The sequence below is a fragment of the Eriocheir sinensis genome, chromosome 39 (genome assembly GCF_024679095.1).
Source record: "Eriocheir sinensis breed Jianghai 21 chromosome 39, ASM2467909v1, whole genome shotgun sequence".
In the NCBI taxonomy this organism is placed as follows: domain Eukaryota; kingdom Metazoa; phylum Arthropoda; class Malacostraca; order Decapoda; family Varunidae; genus Eriocheir; species Eriocheir sinensis.
In genome coordinates, this window is record NC_066547.1 from 11,275,699 (window position 1) to 11,287,059 (window position 11,361).

At 41.2% G+C, this 11,361-nt stretch overlaps 1 protein-coding gene across 1 annotated transcript in view; it reads right to left on the reverse strand.

Annotated features, from left to right (window-relative positions):
- The window catches only part of LOC127009123 (cadherin-89D-like), a 61,608-nt gene that overhangs the window by 26,329 nt on the left and 23,918 nt on the right, over nt 1-11,361 (reverse strand). Inside the window, exons 4-7 of the mRNA XM_050881910.1 lie at nt 7,906-8,174; nt 1,710-1,812; nt 997-1,199; nt 211-342 (exon numbers count right to left, since the gene is read on the reverse strand). Of these exons, the coding sequence (XP_050737867.1) occupies nt 211-342; nt 997-1,199; nt 1,710-1,812; nt 7,906-8,174 (707 nt within the window). The remainder of the gene's footprint in view (nt 1-210; nt 343-996; nt 1,200-1,709; nt 1,813-7,905; nt 8,175-11,361) is intronic.

The window sequence follows — 11,361 nt, forward strand, 5'->3', positions numbered from 1 at the left end:
TTTCAATAATATACACTGACAATGAAGAAGAGAAAAGCGGAGAAGGTGAATAACAGCGAACAATTGTAATACTGTGATCAAAATACCATAAATAACAACACGTTTAAACAGTTGAAACAATGATTAAGTTTGTGCATTCATGTCACCAGTGTGTGTGTGTGTGTGTGTGTGTGTGTGTGTGTGTGTGTGTGTGCCACCCTCAGCACTCACAGGGTCGGCTCCGGGGTGCTCGTGAATCCTTGCGAAGTAGCGGGCGTGGGTGAAGCGAGGCGGTAGGTCGTCAGCATCAAGCACCACGACGCTGACGGTGCTGGTGGAGCTGAGTGCCGGGGTGCCCATGTCCTGAGGGAGGGGAAGAGGAGACGGGTGGTGAGAGAATGAGAAAATATAATAGACGGAATGAACCCTCACCATACAACTGTTCTCTCCTACTGTCTTTCCTTCTCCCACAATTGTACCTTCTCCACTAACCCGTTTGCTCTCCTTGCTATAACCTTGATTAAAAGAAATAGCTTGATAGAGGAGGGGGGGGGAATGAGTTAGGCTAGACCTGAGTGGAAAGGTTGGAGGGTACGAAAAGAGTAGGTGAAGAAAAGAAGGAAGAAATGAGAGGGAGGGAGGGAGGCAAAACGGGGGACGAAAAACGATGGAAGGGTTTATGCAAGTGGAAAATTGAGGGGTAGCCTATGTGTCTTTGTTGTATGTTGTTGTTTTTTTGAGCCATATTTTATACTCTCTCTCTCTCTCTCTGACTATTGATCTATCTATCTCTCACCCCTTTAACCCATTCTACCAAACTATCTATCTCTTTACTAATCTGCATATCTCTGTTAACTAATCTACTTATCTCCTACTCATTCTATTAATCTATTTATCCTCTTTCTGTCTACATATGTCTCTATCACCAACTCTATCTATCCTCTTATCAAACAACTAACACACACACACACACACACACACACACACACACACACACACACACACACACACACACACCTTGGCCACCACCGTCAAACGAAAGCTCCTAGGTCCGGCATCGAAGTCGAGGTTCCTGGCGAGGGTGACGGCGCCGCGCTTCCGGTCCGCCAGGGAGAAGAAGCCGTCCTCGTTGCCGCTGACTATCTCCAGCTCCACCTCCGAGTTGGCGGTGTTGGGCCGGTCCGCGTCGCTCGTCGCTATACTCGGCAGGACCGTCAGCCCTGAAGGAAGTGTGTGAAAAGGTGTTTGAATGCCTTGGTGTTAGAGAGACTGCATTAGTGTCAGAATTTCAGAAAGGGTTTAGTTATTAGGCCTTGAATTTGAAGTGAAGCAATTTTCGTCAGCCGTGAAGAGTGTGTGGTAAAGTATTAGAATGGATTATATAGCGTTATGATTGCACTATAGATGTTTTAATTATTAAGGAAATCGTAATGTTAACCTAAGCACTTTACTTAATCATGATGTAATAACCTGAAACGTTTCGTGAACTCTGTATGAAGTGATATAAACGAGTCAGGACATAATAAGTTTTGTTTGGTTATCCCTTCAATAAGCCTTTTCTCTCATGTTATCAGACGAAAAGAAAATGTAGGCATATGTAAAGCTGATAAATGTTTCCCTATGCCAGTAATCATATACTACACTACACATACACCACTATGGGGTCATATATAAGAAACAAATTAGATTCTAATATAGAGCGAATGGTAAAACCAACACAGAAAACGTACCCACTGGCGTGAGCTCGTCAACAGTGACTGTGATATTCTGGGCCAGGAAGACGGGGGCGTGGTCGTTGACATCGTCCACGTACACGGTCACGGGCACGGACACCTGGAGGGGGAACAGTAGCACGTGTATAAGAATGTAGCTATATATATATGCCTCAGATTAACGCTGATAATTTGGGTAATAGTCTGTCACTATCTACCAGAACCTACTTAGCAGCAGCACCACCACCGACATTTCTGGCATCAAACGAAGCGGTGGGCGTAGTAAAATACATGTATATTCGAGAAGAAAAATATTATCTACCAATCAATTTCAATATTCTGTTTTCTATCCGTTAAGCTTAACTATGAAAGCGTGAACGCAGCTCATTGTGTGCTCTCGGTTAACGCTGTAATACCATAAATAACTTGTCACTCTCCCTGAAGAGAATGGTAGATATATATAGCCTACAATTTAACTGTATCCTGTCTTAACAAAAGGTTCAGGAACGCCTCACAAAAGACCGAGCGAGAAAGCTGAGAAGCATACACACAGTAATGGAATGAAAATCAGTTTACAACATTCACAGGGAGGGAGCATCATGGATTAAGGAACAAATCAAAGTTAATCAAATTCTAATTACGATTAAGAGCAAGAAACGAACATGGATACGTCATACCGAGCATAGAACTGATGACACAAGGGAAACCAAACTAGGAGAGTGGGAACGCAAAAAATTTAGAAGCCAGGGAGAACAGAGAGGGAAAAAAAGAAGCATATTTATTTTATTCTCACCATTAGCCAATTATTCTATAGAGTACACCCCTACCATCACCATATAGCTTTCCATTCCCACCAATTTACTTTTTTATATCCCTCATTTTTTTTTTTAATAAGCTTTACCCTTCTCTACAATCATCACATTCACCATCACTACAACCGTTAACATGCACACAATCAACGCCACCATCACCACTAACGTTACTCTTATTTTTCTTTACATTTCAGTTCCTCCGACAGCTATGCGGCCGCCTCCCCCTCGACGCTGCGCCCGTCTTCCTCTTTACCATCACGTATACACATCTCACTCAGGCGCCGACCCACCCACCCCCAGGAAGTAGCAGAGAGCGCGTGCTATAGTGTGGAGGAGCCTCTGGACACGTGCGTGGATGGAAGGAGGAAGAGGAGGATGGGAGACAATCAGAAGGAAGGGAGAGCATGAGAAAAGGAGGAAGAGTAGGAAGAAAGAAGGAAGAGAAGGAAAAGTGACAGAAGGAATCGAGAAAATGAAAAGAGAAGTAAGAATAGGAAGACAGAATGAAAGGGAAGAATGAAAAAAGAAGTAAAAGTAGAAAGACAGAGAAGGAAGGGAGAGAATGAACAGAGAAAGAAGGTTAGAAAGACAGAAGGGAAGATAATGAGTGAAATGAGAGGTAAAAAGAGGAAGAGAAGGAAGAGAGAAAATGAAAAGAGAAAGAAGAGTATATTATGAAGTAAGAAGAGATGAAAAAGGAAGATGGAAAGGAAGGCGGTGATGATGAAAGGGTTTGAACGAAGGAAATGGAAAAGGAAGGAGGAAAAGGAATAGGAAGAAAGAGCAATATGGGGGTGAAATGGAGGAAAAAGTAGAAAAGTATAGGGGAAGGAAAGAAGAAAGGAAAATGAAAGAAGGAAAAGAAGCCCTTCTCTCTCTCTCTCTCTCTCTCTCTCTCTCTCTCTCTCTCTCTCGTTAATTACCGCCTCAGAGCGACAGGTAAGGAAAGCGTAACACCTGTTTGGGTTACCGCTCCGCCTCTCACGACGACCCCGCCCGCGCATCGTTGCCAATCCCCGCCGCGAGTGTTTCCTTTGCTCATTGTGTTTTCTTTGGCGTTTCTTAAGGATTTACTGTATTAACATTAGTGTTTCTTTAATGTTTTCACTACTGTATTAACGTGTATTATAACTAGTGTTTTTTTTTTTTACTTTCATTATAGTTCTGTGCGTTTTCTTTATCGTTTATTTTAAGGTTTTATTATTTTAGTATTATTTATTTTATTTTAACTAGTGTTTCTCTGGTATTTCTATTTCCATTATAGTTTCGTGCGTTCTTGCATATTAAAATGACTTATGGCTAGTGTCTCTTTGATATTTGTGCTTTTTTTTAACGTTATGAGAGCCCTTAGTATTTGCTTAACAACAAATACCCGAGAAATATCACACAAGTATTCATAGATATTGTCGAAACTCATTCAATTTCTTCTTGTACATTCTCTTCTTGCATCATTCCTTCTTGTGCCTTTTTTTCCCATTTTCTTTCCTTATTCAAGCTACTGGGATAATTTAGTGAAAAGCGACCTCCAAGTGTTGGGTAGTGTGGCTTCGGCTGAATGCTTCCCCGTTACTCGCGTGCCTACAGACCGTCCAAGCGTGACTCTGATCGTATAAAAGAAAGTAGTTGTTAATCGGTTTGTTACGAGACAAGTGTGTGGTATATAAAAAAAAAGATAAAAAACGAAACTGCGTATCTCTTAATTTAGCTTCGGATTGAGAGGAAGTGAGAAAAGAACTAAATGTCTCTTGTTGTGGCCGGGTTGTGAAAAAAGTGAAAGAAAAAACTGCGGGTGATAAAATTTTGAGAGGAAAAGATTGCACGTCGTCCCTGAATTTAACTTGGAATTGTAAGAAAAAGAGAAGAAACGTATCATACTTAACGTCGGGTTGTGAGACAGTGAAAAAAAATGCATCGTGTCCCTTTATGTAAGTTTAGATTGAGAAGGTAAGTGGAAAAAAAATGTATATCTTATTGTAACTCTGGATTGTGACAGCGAAAAAAATCTGCAAGCCGTCCTTTATTTTTTTCGAACTGTATGAATGAGTAAAAAAAAAATGTGTCGTCTCTTATTGTAACTAAGGTTGTGAGAGAGTAAGATAAAATAACCCTGCATGTCTCTAATAATAACTTTGTGTAGTGACTGACTCTTAAGCACATGGAGAAAGTACATGAGAGAGAGAGAGAGAAAAAATTAAACATGACTATTGGTGCGAAACGCGTGCACTCAAGCTCAGGTCTTCTTGTCATTCTTCCGCTCAGTCAGACGGAAAGGAAATTGATAAAGACAAATTGATGAAACTCTAAAAAAGAAACGTGTGCCTCGCTTTGCTTTGCTTTACTTCTCTTTTATCTGACGTGCCGAAAAAAGATAGACAGAGAGGGAGAGATGAATAGAAAAAAAAGATGGACAGACGGAGAGATGGACAGATAAATAGAAAAAAAGATGGATAGACGGAGAGATGAATAGAAAAAAAAGATGGACAGACGGAGAAATGGACAGATAAATAGAAAAAAAGATGGATAGACGGAGATATGGAGAGATGAATAGAAAAAAAGATGGGTAGACGGAGAGATGGACAGATGAATAGTTAGATGAAAAGTTGAATAGACTGAAGTAAAAAAAAAAGATGCAGACCCTTTCTTCGCTTTGCATTACACTTTTGTTTTTGTCTGATACGCAGAAATATACTAGAAACAGATGATTGATGAGAAGGTAGACAGATAGAATAGATTAATGGGTGTAGATAGAAGAGAAAAAAACACAAAAATAGTAATGTCACACGTGCTAGCCAAGCGAAAGAATAGAAAGGCGGATAAATAAACAGAGAGATTAATAAGTGGATGGAGGAGTTTGTGAAGTAAGAAGAGATGGAAAGGAAGACAGTGATGATGAAAAGGTTTGAACGAAGGAAAGGGAAGAGGAAGGATGAAAAGGAGGAGGAAGAAAGATCACTATGGGGGTAAAATGGAGGTAAAAGAAAAGAAGCAGGGGAGGGGAACAGGGAATAGATAGAGAGAAAAAAATATCGGTGTCAAATGTGTTACCCAGGCGAAAGAAAATAGAAAGACATAGATATATAGATGAACAGGTAGAGAAATAAATGGATAGATGGATGGAGAGAGAAGGAAAAAGACTCCCAAAAATCGTCATGTCATAGTGCTGGCCCGGCGACCCTCACCCTCACCTGTCCACACCTCGGAGCTCTGACATTTTCACTTTTTTACCTCTTTCTCTCTCTCTTCCTCTGTCTCAATCTGTCAACGAAGAAACCGGCCTTGTCACGGGGATGAAAAGTAATATTTATTCACTTTCGTCTCGGCCTCTTAATCAGTTACCAAAGCAATGATATGCATTTTTTTAACACATCAATTATTTTATGTTCCTTTATTTACACACGTTCATATTTACCTATCAGCTTATTTTCACTGTTTTCTTACCTATTCATTTTGTATTTACTTTTATAAGACTCCTCAAACGCATTGCTATATAGCGGTCTCCAACAGGGGTCGTCTTGGGTTCATTACTGTTTACCATTAATATCAACGATCATGATTGCGGTATAACAGTGACATCAGCAAGTATATTGATGACGCAAGAATAGAACTGCTGAGATTTTGCGGGGGGAGCTTAACGGCCTGTATGAGTGGTCCAGTAAATGGATGGATAATGCAGCTCAATATATACTAATCCAGCGTTGTAAATATAGGAAGAAATAACCTTTATTAACTATACATTAAAATCAAATAGGTATACAATTCTCCGACATTATAACTGCAAAAGAGACGCGTGCATGTGGGTTCCGATCTCCGGCCAACTCACAGTATTTCCACCAGAAAGAACTCCGATAGCTGCAAATGTGAATAACCTATGAGAAGGCCGACTGGTATCTTATAGTCTCTTTAAATCATTGTGTATCCTTAAACAACCCTTCAAAAAGATTAAATAGGAAAACTGATATTCTGTTTAAAAGTCATGAAAAGTTTAAATATTTGTTGTATTTGCATTTGTTCAATATTTGTCTGTTAGTATGAGCCTCTGAGTACACGGATGCTGGTGCAGAATCTCCGCATCTCAACGTATTTTCTTCGCCCCTGTTTTCAGAGTCCAGTTCGCTGTCATGGTTGAGCATTCCATTCACGTTTCTCTTCGCCACAAACCCAACAAGCCACTGAGCAGGAACTATACAGCCTCCTCTACGGAATGCCTGACTTTCATCCATTCTCTGTACGGAACATTAAGCTCTGTCTCGCGCTATAGGAACACTAAACTTTCAACCTTTTCAACGGAACACTAAGCGCTCAGCCTCACTATGTATGGAACCGTTACACTTTCAACCAAGCTATGTACGGAACACTTAACTGAGAACTTAACTTAATTGAGAAGAGATGATTTTGTGGCTCTGAACAATTATGCACCTTAACTACTCTCTTCACTTCATCTATTTCAAAAGTATGTGCAAAATGCTGAACTTTAAACGTATTCTTCCTCTCATTTCACGTACGAGTCGCGTGACTACTTTGTCTTTGAAAGTTCATACAGCATGCAATAATATCAATTAATTCTGTGATGTGGTAAATACTCGACTTTCCACCCGGCCGGCCTCACATTTTCAAATCAAGTCGAGGTAATGTTGTGGCTCTGAATCCGTTAAACTCACTTTCTCTCCCGTCATTAATAGCGTACGAGTAGCCGTGGAATGCATTGTTGCCAGCCCTTCTCCTCTGCCTGAACCGAGACGAAGATAAAGGAGTGTCGTGAGGCGCCGGGGTCACATGCCACACACGGTCCTCTCCCAAATGATGCGTATCTTTGAAATGACATCCGTTTGACCTTTATCGGAGTGACGAGGAAAAAGAAGACTTATACAATGGGGGGAAAAGAGATGGTGGAGAATCGTGAATAGGTGCATGAACGGTATTTTTTTTCTCTCTTTCTCTCTTTGCTCGCGTATGGGTCTTGCGTCGCCACAGTTCCGGAATTGAGGCAGGAGGAAAGGAAGCCGGCGGACACAAGGCAAATAGGTGTGTGGGAAAGGCAAATATCCCGGCACGGCGCTACGCTTTCCTCCACGGCATTATCATTATTGTTGTTTTGTTATCACCACCATCATCATCATCATCATTGTTGTTGTTGTTGATGTTAGTGCTTATATTATTATTATCATCAGTATTGTTGTTATCATCAATATTATTACTCCTCTACTCTTACTTCTACAACCATTTCTACAACTTACTATGTTATATAATTTTACTACTACTACTACTACTACTACTACTACTACTACTACTACCACAAGAATAAGAATAACAACAACCATATAATTACCACCACATCTTTTTTTTTATGACAGACAGCAAATAAACTCTCCCATCCACCCAAAACATAAACATCCACCACATACCGTATTATTCCCACAGGTGAGCGACATCTTAATCACAGGTGAGGGGCCAAAGGTAAGGGACTGGAGGGGAGCAGCCACCACCACCTTCCCCTGGCCACCCTCCACCACCACGCGGAATACCCCATCCGGCTCCTGGTCCTGCGGGGTGAGCTGCAGAAGGTGTGGCTGCGAGGCGGTGATGCTAAACAGAACATGGTCGATAGGCGCGTCTTCTCTCACTCTGATGAACCGACGGAGCTCCTCTTCCTCGCCCCACTCGCATCCTTTTGCTGTGTGGGGGGAGAGAGAGATAGAGGTGGTGTTAGAGGTTAAGGGAATGTATGGATCGTTGTATGTGTTAATGGAAGGGAAAAAAAAGGAAGGAGTGGTGTGTAGAGACAGAAGATGAAGGAATATGAGAAGGGAAAAATGTACGAGTAGGTGAGGATGGGAAGAAAGAGGAGGATGACATGGAATTCGAAAGATAAGAAAGGAGAATTAAAGGTGATGGAGGTAAAAACGATGGACACACACACACACACACACACACACACACACACACACACACACACACACACACACACACACACACACACACACACACGCACTGCTACGCCTTGGTTCAAACAATTGACTTGTGAAAGGTTAAGAGGGAGAGACATACAATGACCCCATCACACACACACACACACACACACACACACACACACACACACGTTCCGACACACATTTAGTCACCTCATATATCACTCCTCTCCCACCACAACCAACTCCTCCTCCTCCTCCTTCTCCTCTTCCTCCTCCGCCTCCTCCTCCTTTACCAGTCACCCATCACTCATATCTTTAATCAGACCTTGAACGACGTAGAGGTGTTCTGCCCTATGGTTACCTTTAATTGATGCTAAAGGAAGGAAATTATCATCCGCCACAGTTATTCTCCGCCTCTGAGGGTAGGTGTTGGCAAGCTGAGACACGCTACTGCGGCCTCACTCTGATTTTGGGACACGAGAGGCGGCACGTAACACATTCAGCCTCCATCCCCGTTACAGAAATCACACAGAGCAACAAAAAAATCAAGGAACAGAATTAAGAAAATGCAGAATATCCCAAGCATAGTTTTAGCACCTGGAAGTGAGAACAACGGCTTAAATTTTGTTTATATTAACTTTCCTGCGCAATGATACACGAGGATACACACAAATACAAAAGAATACGCCAAAGATACATTATTACTACAAGCTGTTACACGCCTCACACACATGGTAACACCTGAGAACCACTTATTTACGGCTCTGTTGTTGAGTTATCTTCCTTTACCACTGACTAAAGGTAGCCATAAAGTTGAACACCTGTCTAACTCTTTGACTGAAACTTCCAACCGTACGAAAAACAACTAATGAGTATCTTTTGAAGCACGAATTATTTAAAGTATAGTTACTCGGTCTTATGTGCATTCCGGGGTAAGTTTTTTGTAGGCAACAGTATAGACTCTCAAGGACTAGAATGACTAGACGGAGTTAAGCGCCAAGGTGATTGTAAGTTAATGTATTTTTTTATGCTTATTGTTTACGGATGGAGTGACATTTTTTTCATTGCATTTAATAAGTGTCTTTTTGTATGTTTTTAGTATTAGACATCCTCGCTACCACCCCGAGACACCCATCCCCTCTCTCTATCTATCTATCTCTCTATCTCTCATGCGTGCTCTCGTTCGCTCGCTTGCTCCCTCTAAGAGTCTAAGGACACGCCGTGGGTACCATTCAAGGCTGTGGCTCGTGTGAAAGGAAGAGGTAAATGGCGTGAAACTTAACCTACACACACACACACGCACACACACACACACACACACACACACACACCGTAAGACATTTATGTGTGTTTGTTTGTTTAAGGTAAAAGCACGTGCCTATGTGTGTGTGTGTGTGTGTGTGTGTGTGTGTGTGTGTGTGTGTGTGTGTGTGTGTGCACCTGTTCGTTCACACCTGGTTGACTCTGATACCTGCGCGGCACAACTTCCTCATTTACCTTCCCTCTCATCACTGTCATTATCTCCTCCACCTCCTCTCATCATCATCATCATCATCATCATCATCATCATCATCATTATCATCAACATCATTATCATTATCATCATCATGTTTTCTCTTCTCCAAATAAGTAAAGGCCGAATGCCTGTAAAATGAAAAGAGAAAATGGGAAAAGAATAATAACCAAGAAAAAAATATTGTTTGAAAATGGAAATAAAGAAACAATGAAGACAGTAAAAAGAAAGAAGCAAACAAACAATAAAAAAACGCATAAGCAAATGTCAAAAAATCAAAACACAATATATTTTTATCTACCTACCGCTATATTCATCTATCTCTTTATCTATCAGTCAACCTATCTATCTATCTATCTACATTTCTCTCCCCATTACACAGGCACACACTAATAAACATAATACACTAACACAAACTCTATTTATCTATCTATTTATCTATCACTCTATCTATCCATCTATATTTCTCTTCTTTTCCACAGACACACACTAATATATACCTATGTGGACCTACGTGCAGATGATACCAAGATCGGTAGAGTAATTGAGTCGGATCAGGACGCTAGTATTCTCAAGGATGAACTAAACAGATTGTATGACTGGGCGGATAAATGGCAGATGGAGTTCAATGTAGGGAAGTGCAGTATTCTTAGTGTAGGTAGGAACAACCCCTCTCACAACTATTGCTTAAATGACACTCTCATAAGCATGTCTGGGTGCGAGAGAGATTTAGGGGTCTTAGTGAGCTCTGATCTCCGTCCAAGGGCACAATGCATTCAAGCTAGAAATCGAGCAAATAGGGCACTGGGATTTATTTCAAGGAGCGTAAGCAACAGAAGCGCCGAAGTCTTCCTGAAACTATATTTAGCATTAGTTAGACCTCATCTTGACTATGCGGTTCAGTTCTGGTCACCCTACTATAGAATGAATATCAAAATGTTAGAATCGGTGCAGAGGAGGATGACTAAGATAATTCAGGGATTGAGAAACTTGCCATACGAGGAAAGACTCAAACAGTTAAACTTGCATTCTCTAGAAAGGCGAAGGGTGCGTGGAGACATGATCGAGGTTTATAAATGGATGAAGGGCTTTAATAAGGGGGATATTAATAAGGTTTTGTGGGTAAGAGAACCGGGTAAGACACGAAGTAATGGGTTTAAACTGGATAAATTCAGATTCAACAGGGACATAGGCAAAAATTGGTTTACTAACAGGGTGGTGGATGAGTGGAATAGGCTTAGCAGTCATATGGTGAGTGCCAATACAATTGTCACATTCAAAAATAGATAAGATAAATTCATGGACAGCGATATTGGGTGGGGTTAGATACACGGGAGCTTAGGTTCAAAGGAGCTGCCTTGTACAGGCCTACCGGCGTCTTGCAGACTCCTACGTTCTTATGTTCTTATGTTCTTACATATACCCATACACTGATA